This window comes from Citrus clementina, unplaced genomic scaffold (assembly GCF_000493195.1).
Source record: "Citrus clementina cultivar Clemenules unplaced genomic scaffold, Citrus_clementina_v1.0 scaffold_7, whole genome shotgun sequence".
In the NCBI taxonomy this organism is placed as follows: domain Eukaryota; kingdom Viridiplantae; phylum Streptophyta; class Magnoliopsida; order Sapindales; family Rutaceae; genus Citrus; species Citrus x clementina.
Genome location: NW_006262075.1, coordinates 192,658 through 207,870, shown reverse-complemented (window position 1 = coordinate 207,870; position 15,213 = coordinate 192,658). Strand labels below are relative to the sequence as shown.

Below are 15,213 nucleotides of genomic sequence, written 5' to 3'. Positions count from 1 at the left end.
CACATTGCATGTTGCAGGCTGAAGCCGGCCCCACCATTGACATCTATTTAGTACACAACGGAATCGACAATACTCTCTCGCACGCACGAATATGATGCATAGATAAATATTAAATAGTAAATGGTAAATGAAAGAGGGCACAGATAAGAAATTCACAATTAACAACGGATGGTTGCATTTGCATACACTTATTAATAATTTAATATACCTGCAGCAGTGGCGTCTTCTCCTCCATCTACCTTATCCGCTAGTCAGTAGTATGTATGTACAAGAACAAGATAACAGACTCACAGTCACAGATGGATTATTTTTTCTATTGACTGCTGATTTATCTATGCATCCATCTACATAGAATCTGATTCCTTTAGCATTTCACTTATATGGTGCAACTGCCAATCCCAAAATCAATAGTCAACAAAATGATGAATGATCGTTTATTCAATATTTCCATGCACAAGCACGAACAACAGCTAATGTTCGTCATTGCGATTAAATTTATCTCTTTCTTGTCATTTCCTTGGAATGATCGTTACTATTTTACATTTTAGTCAAATCGTAAACCAAAAAATAAAAATCTTATTATTAACGTAACAAACCAAAAAATAACAATCACAATCAACACTCACACAAGTGCAGGGTGGGACTTGAATGTGACGCCGTGCGCCGGCCAGCACCTGTGATCCCCCACCCTCACTTTCCCACCTTGATCTCAAGTTTGCTCATTCCAACATCCACCTTTTCCACATTAGATTTATTTTTGGTTTCATCTCGTGTAGAATTCCTGAGACTAAGCCATGGGTGTTGCAGACACTGCTGAGCAGTTGGACGCTTCTCTGGAGTAAAATCGAGAAGGGGAACAAGAAACTCTGCAAACTCACGAGCATCAGTCTCAGAGAACCTGTACTTGTCGACAAGCAATCGATCAAGTGACCAAAACTTCAGTCTCCGTATCCTCTTGAGATCGCCATGCCTATCAAAATAATCTTTTGATTGTGCTCCCCCAATAGCAATCTGCTCATACAAACATTAGAGACAGAGGGTTATCAATGTATTTAAAACTTGGTAATCGCAGGCATAACGGGAATAATGTGCTTACCTTTCTAGGCATCTTTCCTATGAGTTCCATCATGAGAGCAAGGTGATCCTGAAATCAATCCAATGAACAGTTCATTAGCGTCACCCTCGATCTCAAATATAAACAGTTTCTGTTTTTCTATTCCTCATTCTTGGCTGGAACAATGTAAAACAGGAGGTAAACAGGTACAATGTTTGCAAATTTACGAGGCTAGTGCAGAAAAGATTGGTATACCAATAACTGGTGATATCTTTACCATTTAATTTGAAGCAACCAATGTTGATTATCATTAATGTGAGTCCACATTAATTGCCTATGTTCCTTACTGTTTCCCTTTTTCCACTATCATCTGACACAAATCGTGAAAAAAAATGGGATTGCAACTTAAGGAAGTCAGCACAGGGCATAAGTGCATTTCCATTTTCTTATTACATACAACTATTAATGACGTCACGGATGTCATGCTGCAGTGGATCAACAAAAAAGCAGATAAATATGCAAAACCATCCTACCTCATCTTCGCAAAAGCCTTGTCCACTCTTAGGTGCAAACAACATGTCACCAGTAGCAAGCTCAAAAGCTGTGCAAGCAAATGACCACATATCAACAGAGAAGGAATATCCGGCCCTGAGTATGACTTCAGGAGCTCTGTACTGCCTTGTTTGAATTTCTTCTGCAAACTGCTTATTAGCCCTGCATGCATTTCCAAAGTCTACAACCTTGCACCTCATGTCAATCCCATCCAGACATCTTTCAGGCTTTGGAAGTTCTATCCCTCCCATTGAAGCTCTCCTTATAGAAATATTGGCAACTGCTCGCTTTGCCCTCCTTTTCAACTTCTTCTCCACAATAGTCATGGTAGATGTAGATCCACCATTGATGCTCCCCTCAGGCCTTTCCAGAATCGGAGTAAGCCCAGACCTAATGGGATCCTTAGAAGGATCAATGGTAGAAACAAGAAGAATATTTTCGGGTTTTAGGTCCGTGTGTATAATACCAAGTTCTCTATGTAAGTAATCCAGACCTGTCAAAATGTATTTGCAGATTTCCCTAACTTTATTCAACTCAAGTCCTTTGTAGCGACTATATTTGATCAGCCGGAGTAAGCTATCACCAAGAAATTCAAGGACCATGCAAAGATGCTGCCCATTTGGACCTGCATGCTTAAAGTGGTCAATCAGTCTTATAACACACTTCTCATTTGAGGGGTCACCATCAGCAACAGCGGAAAGGACTTCAATCTCATGAAGAGCCGCTTGAGCAAACTGTGCTGCACTTTTCTGAATCTTAAGAGCAACATAACTCTGGACAGGCAAACAGAGAAACAAAATAAGGATACAAGGACTAAAATCTCTAAAAAAATCTTTTACTTCACTTTAGGAGAAACGAAGAGGAATGCATACATACGTGATGTATTCAATAGGAGACTTCTTTTAGCAATCGCAGGGGACAAATCCTATTATCACAAAAAGTATACATGCAATGCACAGGAAACCAATTTCAAAACCTGATAAAGACTCCTATCTCCTATCTCACATGTTTTTCTCTGACACCAATAACCTTGTACACTGGTTAAGTAGAGCATAAAATTGATTTCCATGCCAATGTCTCATAACGTGAACCGATGGTAACAAAAATAAGTGAAACACATTCGCAGCTAATTCAAATAATCTCACCAAATCCATCGGTGATGAACTTGTAATTAGCAATATAAAGACGAAGAGAGAACAGTCAGAAAAGCATTTAATATTGATAATCCACACTCCAGTGTGTGTCAAGATTGGCAACAGCTACATGGTTAACCCCAATTTTTAGTAAACACCATTCAGATCACCTGTGAATCATTTCCATAAACGGCTACAACATCTTTTGGATGCTGTGGGCCTGGGTTGATGCAAATGCATTGCTTATTACTGTTGTTTTATTACTATATACGAACTACTGCTTCACATTCAGTTAAATAGAGAAGAGACAGTAAGCCAATGGTAAATATAAGAATGAAATTTAAAACATGTACTTATCATTTAACTTAAGAAAACAGGTGAATAAAACAGACACAGAAACCAACAAAACACCAGGCAAGGAAAAGGCCGAGATGATCATTTGTCCCTATTGACATTTGTAAAAGTTTCATTACACATAGCAATCTGGCGTTGATCCCATCGTCCACCAAAAGGAGAAAGGGAAAATGTCTCGGTCAAATATAGAAACAAGAACAAGAAACTTCGTTTGAGAAACAAAGAGAGTATGATTTAAATAAATAAATAAAGTTATCTAAAACTACGTACGAAAAATTATTTTATTTTTTAATTTTATTTTGAAAAATAAATAAAAGGAAAAAAAAATTATGATCTTTGGTCTGGCATGTAAAAGCTCAACAAAACTAAACTAGGAATACGCCGAGTCCATGAAATAGATCAAAATCGATGAAAATCAAAATTTGTGACAGGCCCGAATGACCTCCACGCTAGTTGACGAAAAAGCAAGGTTGAATCCAAGTGAATGAATAAAAAAACAGAAACGCTTACAGAAGTTCGAGTGTCGTAAGCAAGCCAGACGATGGAAAACTGGCCCCACCCAAGCTTCCTCTGAGCTATGTACCGGCCACCGTTAAACAGATCGCCGACTCTAACGGCATGATAACCGCCTTTACGGTAGGAGTCGATTCCCTCATCGTCATCCTCAGAGCCCGACGACGACGAACACGACATCGTATAACCACCGCCTGATTTGATTGCAGCTGCAATTGATTGATGGAGCGTATTTGGAAAGTTTGGTTTCCAAAATGTTATTCTGATAAATTTGATACTTTTTTTTTTTATTTTCCTGCTTTTTTGCGAGCCCTGTGGGTTGAATTAAATTCAATACGAACACAAGAGAGAGACCCTCCCCACTTTTTTCCTAATTTAACTTTGCTCTTTTTAAAGCTTTTTCTTTCTCTCTTCTCTTTCTTGCGCGTTTATTATTGTTTTGCCCCTGATGATGATGATGATGATGATTATTATTATTATTATTATTATTATTACTACTATTAGCATTAGGTGGAGTGTTGTGATCAAATTCTCCCAACAGCTTCTGCTTTTGTGATTTTATTTTTCATTTGATTGCTCGCTGGCGTCGTAGAGGGTATATTTGTCATTATGTTGTATATCATTTTGCATTTTTCTCACATTGGTATAAACATTTATTGCAGGTTTCATAAATGAAAGGAGATCATCTTATGAACCTTTACGTAGCTCAGATTAATAATTTTGAATTTCTATAGTAACAAGGCACATTTTTTTTCTTTTTTAAGAAGATCATTTGATAATCTTAAGCAGACAACGCTTTTCCTTCTCTCTTTCTTGTGCATTTACTATTGTTTTACTATCAATATATTTGTATTATAACATTAAAATAAAGAAGAAATATGTTTGAGAGGTATATGTACGTTCTTTATTATTAAGCCAAAAATAAATATCCAAACGATTGGTTTTGGGGTACATTACATCTTTAATTTTGTTGCATTGTTAATTTCCAATGATTCATTGGGCAAGTTTGATAATTTCCAATGCCACTGTTTTAAGTTTTAACTTTTACGATTTTGAGATTTAGACATACGTCTAACAATTTTTTTTTTTAAATTATAAATTTTAAAAAAATTAAATAACAACATTATATTAATACCATTATCCTGCATAGAAAAAGAGAGATGGTTCAACATAAGAATTGAAAGAGTGAAACTAGTGATCAATTTTATTTTCTTGAAGGGGATGAAAATGATCAAAAATTCTAAATGACATGATAATCGTGACTGGATTAGTCATTAGTATCTATTACTTTGCTTATTTTTCACAATACCATTTTCAACTTTTTTTTTTTTTATCACTATTTGGACATTTTTTGTGGATTTTACATGTTGATGCTACAATTGAGACGAATACAATGTGCAAAATTTGGATAGCCAGTCCATTTTCATCATTATGTAAAACAAGGAAATTTTATCTTATTTCACCTTTATTTTTTCGAGTCTATCGGCGTCTAATTTCTTTATCATTTCAATAGACGAATAGAGGGTTTGGGTCTTTTAATAGACTTTGAGATTTTATTTCGTTGCTTTTGTGTTGGAGTTTTAATTATGAACTTCTATAATATACTTTAATTGTAAATTTCAATTGGAATCGTACATACTTTTTCTTTTTCCTTTTTTTTAAACCCATCATTTTTCTTCTTCTTCTATAAATACACGATTGATTCTAAGAATTTCGCAAATTGAAAATTCACATATTTTCTTTCATTCAATAAATTGTATTTAATTTTCTTTTGAAGAGAAATTCATTAAAACAGAAAAACGATTACAAATAATATTTAATTTTTAATCATTTGATTATATATAATATTGTTACATGGTACTCATAAAATTATGATTACACATTTATATTTTGATGGAATGAATTAAAAACGTGCATTGAAATAAATAAATAAATAAAGATTCTTTTATGTGATTCGCTTCCAAATAAAATGCCATAAAAAAATAAACTACCATATTAAGAGCAAAATGATAGATTAAATAAAATATAGATGAAATAGCCATTTAAAACTGCATCTCAAATTTCATCATAGATAATATTATTAATTTTAATTTACTTAAAACATGTGCAAAATTATAAATCATTTTATAAATAACACATCACATATCTTATCATTTAAAATAATATTACGTAATAAAATTTGAAATGCCTTATTATATTAGAGATCCGGAGGTGCTCTAGAAATAGTTTGTATGCCTATCTCATATATATTTTATTTAATTTATTATAAACCACTTTATAAAAAGTTAAAACTACATAAACATGCCATATTATATTAAAAATCTCTCGTGCTCTAGAAATAGTTCACGTGAAAAAAAAAAAAAAAAAAAAAAAGAATGACGGCGTGTTCGTAAAACGATGCGTCTCGTCGCTGAAATTCAAACGGTGTCGTTCCGGACAGACAGCACCGTACTCTTCCTGAAATACTCATTTGATCCACTTAGCTAATGAGATCCAGCCAACTCTTTCTATCGAAGGGACATTTTCGGGCCCCCGTTCAGTTATTTTTATTTTATTTTTTTAAAAAAATTTATTTTTGGACCACACTGTCAAATATTGATTTATTTAGTTATCTAATCGCGATCCGGCGAGGTATTCTTCTCGCGATCGATTGAAAATGGCGGGGCAAACTGCGGCCAACAGTGATCTATTCGAAGCATATTTTAGAAGAGCCGATTTGGACGGTGACGGTCAGATCAGTGGAGCTGAAGCCGTCGCCTTCTTTCAAGGCTCCAATTTGCCTAAACAAGTCCTCGCTCAGGTATTCGTTGTTATCCATACGCCAATCCAGTCCGACGCCGTTTTTGAATTTAAATCATCTTGTATTCCCTGAGCTATCTATTCGCTAAACTTGTTACGGATTATGAGTCAGATTCAGTTTTTGGCATAATTAGGGCCCGCGCTGGTCATAAATTTTGTTATTTACATTTCAAGTTAAATTTAGGTTGGTATAATAATAAGAATGTTGAACTTGATAGGAAGATCTTTGGTGAATTTTGAATTTGATGTAAAGAATGAGGATAAAAGATTTTAACTTGACCGAACATTTGGTATCTGATGATTTTGAAGATATTAATAGTTGTAGTTGCTTTTATCAGTCAGAAGAGTTTATGTGTGAGTAAAGATAATGGTCGTAAGTATTTTAAGGAAGTGTGTAGGAATTTGTTGTTAGTAGTTTGTCAGTGTATTGAATCAAGTGGAAAACTATGTTGTTTCTGTTGTAGCAATTGCCACAGCAACTTTATGTCGATGCATAATCCTTTGTAGTTAAGTTGATTGGGGTTGACAATCTGCTTCTAGATGTTTGGTGGCTAACGTTTATCTTAGAGTTTTTTGATGCTGTCACACTGTAACAGAATAGGAAGCACTTGCATAAGATAAAAAAATGCATGTGTGTGTGCGTATAGGGATTTAGTTACTTGGAGTTTCTTCTAACTTTGGGGCTGTACTTAGTTTTTTGCTTTTGTGAGGTGCCTTATCTTGGCAACTTAATTGTTTGTCACTCAGTTGGTGGTCTACATGTGGCTTTTGTTGAATGCAGGTATGGTCACATGCTGATCAAAGAAAGGCCGGGTTTCTTAATCGAGCTGAGTTTTTTAATTCTCTTAAACTTGTTACCGTGGCACAAAGTAAGCGAGAATTGACCCCTGATATAGTGAAGGCAGCATTATATGGTCCTGCTTCGGCCAGAATTCCAGCACCCCAAATAAACCTTGCGGCTATGCCTAGTCCTCATTCTAGGGTGGGAGCACCTGCTTTACAGGTGAGCGGTGCTCCATCACCTCAAAATGTTAGTGTCAGGGGACCACAAGGCCTTGGGAATGCGAGTACAAACCAGCAGTCTCCCCCGTCTCAGTCAAATCACTTTGTCAGGACACCCCAGGCTGTACTTCCTGGTACTACACTGCATCCCCAACAAGTTCTTTCAGGTCAAAGTATGCCTAGTGGAGGTATCATGACAGCTCCTCGTCCTCCAACTTCAAACGTGTCAACTGATTGGCTTGTTGGAAGTACAGTTAGTCCTTTAGCAGGCAGCACCACACAACTACCTAACAGAGGGAGTAGTCCTTCCTTACCTCAGGAGGGATTTGGTCTGCCAGCTTCAAGTTTGGCTCCCTCTGTTCAACCTAGACCACCAATAACCTCTGGTGGAAGGGCAGGCAGTCCTTTAACGGGAACCACTTCACAAGTTTCTGACAGAGGGATTAGTGCTTCCTCCACGCTGGATAGATTTGGCCTGCCAGCTTCAAGTGTGGCCCCCTCTGTTCAACCTAGACCACCGGGAACCTCTGCACAGACACCAGCCACTGCGCCAAAGCCCCAAGCTCCAGATTCCAAATCATTGGTCGTATCAGGAAATGGGTTTTCCTCTGACTCACTTTTTGGAGATGTATTTTCTGCATCTCCAGTTCAACCAAAGCAAGATGTAGCTATATCGGGTAGTGTACCTACCTCAACAGCGAGTGTTCCAGCATCTCCTGCACCCAAACCTTCACTGAAGGCTGGACCAGTTGAACCAGTACAGCATGCATTTTCTCAGCCACCTGTAGGTGGTCAGTATCAGCAAGGTCAATCAGCAGGGAAACAGAATCAGCAGTTTGCAGTTAAAAGTACCCCTGCTGCTGCTTCAACTGGGTTTCCTATTGGAGCTCTTAATTCAACTTCCTCTCAGTCCCATGTTCCATGGCCAAAGATGACTCATTCTGAAGTTCAAAAGTATAGTAAAGTTTTTGTCCAAGTAGACATAGATAGAGACGGAAAAATCACTGGTGAACAAGCTTACAACCTTTTCTTGAGTTGGAGGCTCCCACGAGGTAGTCCACGAGATTATCTTAACTTTTCCCCCTTACTGGTTTAAATCTGTTGGATCGACATAAGCTCATTTATTGTCAAACTTATAGATGCATTAATAGTGAGCTAATTTTGGGTGTGCTCCTATATTGTGATTGTAAAGATAAGATTTGAAGGGATATTCTTTTAGGCCATTTTGCAAAGCTTCCAAAGTAAGAAAAGGCCTAATAAATTCCATCATACATTTGGTGAAAAAGTGGGTTGCTTGAGCAAATTGAACTTCAATATTTGCGCCTTTAGTTGGTTTGTATCTTTGGAGTCATTTGTTAAAATCTTTTTAATGTTTAAAGCTTAAATTGAATATTTGGTACCATATCAAGTGCTCACGTTTATCTTTTTGATATCATTTCTGAATAATGTAGCAGTTCATTAAATTAAATGGTAACTGCTTATCACATGATGTTCATTTATATTGTTATTCTTGGTGTTTCAGAGGTCTTAAAGCAGGTGTGGGATTTGTCTGACCAAGATAATGATGGTATGCTGTCTTTGAAGGAGTTCTGTACTGCCCTCTATCTGATGGAACGTTATAGAGAAGGGCGCCCTCTTCCTACAATGCTTCCAAGCACTATCATGCCTGATGAAGCTCTGTTTTCCACTACAAGTCAACCTCAAGCTCCACATGTTAGTGGAACATGGGGCCCTGTTGCTGGTAAGGATGATCTTATGGTGGCATAATCTTTCGGCATCAGTTGTTACACCCTCCCCCTTTTATTGATCTATTCATCAGTTAAGAAAAGTAAATTATTGATCAGGTGTGCAACAACCTCATGCTTCTAGACCTCCTACGGGTAAGCCACCGAGGCCTTTTCCTGTTCCTCAGGCTGATAGATCCGTGCAAACCACTCCGCAAAAGTCCAAAGTTCCAGAGCTGGAAAAGCATCTCATGGATCAGCTTAGCAAAGAGGAACAAGAGTCTTTAAATGCAAAGCTCAAAGAGGCAACTGAAGCGGATAAAAAGGCATTTCCTGTGCTCTTATCTTGTCACCTTTGAAACATGCATCACCACTCATAATCATGTTATTTTATTTTTATAATGTAGATCGTTGCCATTTTCTTAATTTTTAATCTTGACTAAGAACTGCCATTTCCCTTACCACCAAAAGAAATCTCCCAAAAAATTTGAGCAATGTGTCAAGATTTAGATCATTTTACATGAGCTGATTTGTTCAATTTAACCTATACTATTGGAAATGACAAGGTATACGTGGACCATCAATCATTGTTGTTTACCAGTATAATTTCTTCTCCAGTTTAATTTATTCTTTTTACGAGGATTAAAATCAATAGAGTCTGGACGTCATTATCAGTTGTTCTTTAGAATATCTTGGTTTTACTTACCTGTTCTCTAACCTTTTCTGTTTAAGTGAGCTTGTCCAGTTGTTATTGAGATATGGAAAAGTTTGAACTGCATTAACTTGTGTTTCTGCTTGTTGCTGTATTTTGACTGGAAGCAACATGACTTTATTTTTTTATTTTTTTGGGTGGAGAATTCACATCTGATTTGTTTCTGGAATTCTGATTTTAAGGTTGAAGAATTGGAAAAGGAGATACTGACCTCCAGGGAGAAGATACAGTTCTGCAGCACCAAAATGCAGGAACTTGTGAGTGTACTTATAAATTTTCTATTTTCATCATTTGATATTTGAAAATTGTCTATTTGATTTGAACCCATATATCATTGACCAGGACACCAATTACTTGCATTTATGCTCATACTGGCCCGTTAAGATTTCAGCAATTTAAAATGATCTGCATTCCATTAAGATTGTAATCCATGTTAAATATCAACTTTACTTTCTCAATACAGTTTGGTTTAACTGTCATAGCCTTGCATGTGATGCGTGGAGGAGTTAGGATTATTTTCTAGGGCTGGGAAGGAAACTTTGTCTTATTTGGTGTTAATAAATTTAGCTCAAATAGTGCCTAAGGACATATCGAAGTCCAATATTCTGGGGCCAGAAACTCAAAGCCTCGACTGTCATGATGTTAAAAGTGATATTGTTGGGGGAAAAAAAACCGAGAAAGTGGAAGTTGTAAGTGTTTCACTCATTGGCTAATCAGTTTATGACATAGTTTTCTAAGACAGGCTTTTGATGTCTACAGTATCTCGGGGTGCTTCAATTCGTCCTTTAGAGTGAACATATAACAATACTAAGGATGATGACATTTTACCTTTAATTGAGGGAGCTGATGAATCATAGTTGAATTATAATGCATTATACAACTTTTAAGCTTCGTAAATAGCTGTTGAGGATGGTTTACTTAGAAAATATTTATCATTATTATTTTTAGCGTAGATTGGAAGTTATCATAAACTTATATTTCCTTTATTCTTTATTCTGTCATCTGGTGTCAGATTTTATACAAAAGCAGATGTGACAATCGACTTAATGAGATTACAGAAAGGGTGTCTGGTGATAAACGCGAGGTATCTTTTTCTATTATGTAGATTTCATGTGTTCTTTTAAATCACTTTTGCTACTTCTTTGACCAGTGGGAGGAATTTTTGTTTCAGGTTGAGTTGCTGGCGAAGAAGTATGAAGAGAAATACAAACAGTCTGGAGATGTAGCCTCCAAATTAACTCTTGAAGAGGCTACATTTCGTGATATTCAGGTACTTTTGATTGAGTGATGGCCAATGAAAATTTGTTGTATGAACTTATCTGATTTTTCTCCATCCGGCCTAAATGAGTAAATGTGCTATGTTGGGTCACTTGCAGGAGAAAAAAATGGAGTTATATCAGGCAATTCTCAAAATGGAAGGAGAGAGTGGTGATGGAACTCTTCAGGTATGTTGGTAACACAATTGAATGGGTGGAGATTATCTGAAAACCTACATTTAAGTAAAGATTTTGTTTGCTTCTACAGCAACATGCAGACCATATCCAAAACGAGCTCGAGGAACTGGTGAAAATTTTGAACGATCGCTGCAAACAATATGGATTGCGTGCCAAGCCTACTTTGCTGGTTGAGCTTCCCTTTGGTATGTCTAATTTCATATTAGCTATTTGGCCTACATAATTCGTGTTCACTTGTGAGTTAATTAGCTGATTTACTTAATTTAGTGAGTTCTATTATTAATCATAGTATGGCCATTTTAGTATTTAAATAAATAAACTGACCACATTAGTCTGTAGAAAGGACTAGTCTTGTAAAATGGATTCAGGTATTCGTTGATTTCAATTCAATCTCTTCTCTGTAAATTTTACAGTGTTTATTTTTTTTTTTTTTCTTTTACTAATTTGAACGAAGTTGATTAGTAAGCAAAACTTATAATCACATTATCTATTTTGCAATCATTGTATTGTACAGGTCTTAAATTGTGGTTATCTACAAAGTGAGTAGAAGATATAAAATAAGAACAACTTATTAAAATTTTTCTAAGATTCATAGCAATGATTGGTACTCGAAAATGGATTTTTTAGGCCGAATAAAAGATATTATTGTGTGGTAGAAATTGTGTTTCAACTTCTCTTGACTTTTCTTGATGGTCTTCTTAAGGCTGGCAGCCAGGAATTCAAGAAGGAACTGCTGATTGGGATGAAGATTGGGACAAGCTCGAGGATGAAGGTTTGTCAAACAATTGTCTGTGGGATTGATTTGATTGCGTCTCAGAAACTTTTCTGTGAAACTGATTTGATGGTTCTACAATTAGATTTTCTTTTATTCTGTGTTAAGTCATAAACCGGGTTATGTTTCTGATAAGTCATCAACTTTATCATTTTCCAGGATTCACGTTTGTCAAGGAACTCACCCTAGAAGTGCAAAATGTCGTAGCTCCTCCAAAACCAAAATCTTCGTCAGTTAAAAATGAAACGTCTTCCAATAAACATGATGCAACTGCTTCATCGTCAAATATTGATAGTAAATCAGAGAAGGATGCAAGTGAAGGGAAAGATGCAACAGAAGAAAAGGGTGCTAGTAAAGAGAAGGATGCAAGTAAAGGTGAAGAGATTTCTGAGAATGAACCAGCTCATGAACAAAATGAAGATGGCTTGGCAAGAGGTCGACCAAACAGTTCAGCTGGAAGTGGTGCAACAGAGAACCAATCTAAAGAAGTCCAAGATTTCCAAATCATGAAAGACATTGGTGCTGATGGTTCACCCCAAGCTAAAGAAACACAAAGGTTTGTGTGTGTTTGTTCTTTTAAATATATGTTCTTTTTCATTCTTTTGAGGCTGATCTGCAGACTGAAATTATTGTACAGACATGCCTTGGCTGTGGAAGTTAATTTCTTTTCTTTTTCAACTTTTCTTTAGACTGATTTTTGGTGATTATTTGTTCAGTGATGAGGTTGGTCCTGAATCTGTATTTTCTGGAAACAAAGGGTTTGATGAACCTAGCTGGGGAACATTTGACACTCATTATGATGCAGAATCAGTTTGGGGCTTTGACACTGATAATTCTAAGGTTTGTGAAGAATTATTATTCTCCATTGCCAATTAATTACAGTGCTTGGCTGGAGAGTGGTAACAAAAGCAGTGGTCTCCAGTTTTCATTGTGTTGTCAGGATCATTTGTCTTTCCCTTTTATTTAAGTTTCAACAGCAATCCTATTTAGCATGCAAGTATTTCATGGTGGCTTAAATTGAAACAGGAACTGAAATTGATTTTATCCATTTGCCCTTTTTCCTTTTTTTTTTTTTTTCTCTCTCTGGGTGGGGAGTGGTTTCACACTGACTAAACAGAAGGTGATGGAATTTTTTTTCCTTTTTTTGAGGGCATTTAGTGTTAGGTTATTCTATCTATACAGCTTAACTGGTTCAGTTTGCTTTCCTTTCCTTATTTAATCATGAGTAAGATTGCTGAGATTTGCTTGCTTCAAACCTAGTATTGTCAACCTTTTTCTGGGTGTTGAAACCTTTATTGTTTCCAATTTGCCAATTTAGATGTTATTTTTGGAAACTGAATCTTGTGACGGGTATTGATGGTTGATGTTGATGGCATGTAGGGTTAGCTTACTCTATCTTCTATGCAGCTTCCTAGTTCAGTTTGCTTTCTTTTCCTTATTTAATCATGAGTAAGATTGCTGAGATTCACTTGCTTCAAACTTAGCATTGTCAACCTTTTTTCTGGGTGTTGAAACTTTTATTGTTTCTAACTTGCCAATTTATATGTTATTTTTGGAAACTGAATTTTGTGATGGGGATTGATGGTTGATGTCTAGCCAATTTAGATGTCATTTTGAAAACTGAATTTTGAGACGGGGTTTGATGGTTGCTATCAGGCTTCTTGTGAAATTTGTGAAAGCATTTCAGTGAACTTGTTTCATAGAAAAAGATTTACTGAAAATGATATATATTTATAAAATATAAGTAGAGGCTAAATATATTTTTTATTCTTCAATGCAGGAAGCTGCTCACGACCAACATCTTGACAGCTCTATGTTCGGTCTTGATGACTTCAATATAAAGCCAATAAAAACAGAGCTCTTCCACAGTAATAACTTATTTCCGGGAAAGAGCTCATCTATTTTTGCAGATTCTGTTCCAAGCACCCCAGCCTACAGTATTACAAACTCCCCTCGGAGGTTTAGTGCTGGGCCAGATGACTACTCATTTGACAAGGGAAAGAGTCCATTTATATTTGCTGATTCTGTTCCAAGTACCCCTGCCTACAACTTTGGGAACTCCCCACGAAGGTTTAGTGGAGGGTCAGAGGATCATGCATTTGACAACTTGTCTAGGTTTGATTCATTTAATATGCATGACGGTGGACTCTTCCAATCCCCAAGCCATTCCCTTTCTAGGTTTGATTCTGTTCACAGCACCAGAGATTCTGATCCAAATTATGGGCTTTCATCAAGGTTTGATTCCTTTAATGCACGTGACAATTCCTTTAATGCACGCGATAGTGGATTCTTCCAATCGCAGAATTCCCTTGCAAGATTTGATTCCATGCGTAGCACTAAAGACTTTGATCATGGTCATGGGTTCCCCGCATTTGAGTCATTTGACGACACTGATCCGTTTGGGACAACTGGGCCATCCAACTCCAAGACATCAGTAGATACTCCAAGGAATGGTTCTGGGGTGCTGGCATTTGACGATACAGATCCATTTGGATCAACTGGGCCATTTAAGACATCCGTAGAGAGTAATACTCAAAAGAGAAGTTCTGATAATTGGAATGCCTTTTAGTTTAGGTAAAATGTGTTGGAACTGTTGTTATTCACTTTCTTCATAATTTGAAGCCTCTTGGTAAGATTTGTTGATTCTAGGTTTGGCGGCTTGGTTCTGTCCATGAGTATATATTGTGACAATGAGTGGTTGTGCCATATGGTTAATTTTGTCAATTCGTTTTTCTTTTCAGCTGTTTTGAAGATTGATTTACTTTTATGCTGTATTCTTTTGTAATTTTTGAAATCAGGGTAGACTGGATATATATGTAATCTTTGTTTTTTAAATACGAGATGCTAAATCATTATTTCTGTTTGCATTTTGTTCCTCGACTTTGAGCTTCATGCTTTGTAATTTGACTTTTAAACTCAATACACTTCTGACGGAAGTAGGTTATTTGAACACGTGTTGGGAGATACAATTGTGTGTAAGCCCTCGAATTGAATGAAATTGGCTCATTCAATCTTTGCTTGCCGGTTGCTCATGAAATTGATCGGTAGTTCATCGATGCCGTTGCAGTCCGTATTATTTTCTTCAAGCAAAAGATTTTAGGCATTCGAAAAAGTACCAAAAGCCAAGCCTGCCCTGGGGCTTGG

The 15,213-nt window shown here is 36.5% G+C and overlaps 2 protein-coding genes across 2 annotated transcripts; one reads left to right on the top strand and one right to left on the bottom strand.

Annotated features, from left to right (window-relative positions):
- Nucleotides 1-423: 423 nt before the first annotated feature.
- LOC18035898 (SRSF protein kinase 2) lies at nt 424-4,029 on the bottom strand. The gene is made up of 4 exons (XM_006425209.2): nt 3,604-4,029; nt 1,588-2,379; nt 1,097-1,144; nt 424-1,011 (listed from the first exon to the last, which is right to left on the bottom strand). The coding sequence occupies exons 1-4, from the start codon at nt 3,784-3,786 to the stop codon at nt 691-693; spliced, it is 1,344 nt and encodes a 447-aa protein (XP_006425272.1). The 5' UTR covers nt 3,787-4,029; the 3' UTR covers nt 424-690.
- Nucleotides 4,030-5,962: 1,933 nt separating this feature from the next.
- On the top strand, nt 5,963-14,777 carry LOC18037632 (intersectin-2). Its single transcript, XM_006425208.2, has 13 exons — nt 5,963-6,406; nt 7,187-8,459; nt 8,930-9,148; nt 9,252-9,457; nt 10,026-10,100; nt 10,856-10,927; nt 11,015-11,113; nt 11,220-11,288; nt 11,368-11,482; nt 12,001-12,069; nt 12,229-12,625; nt 12,786-12,909; nt 13,850-14,777. The coding sequence occupies exons 1-13, from the start codon at nt 6,263-6,265 to the stop codon at nt 14,636-14,638; spliced, it is 3,651 nt and encodes a 1,216-aa protein (XP_006425271.1). The 5' UTR covers nt 5,963-6,262; the 3' UTR covers nt 14,639-14,777.
- The last annotated feature ends 436 nt before the right edge of the window (nt 14,778-15,213 follow it).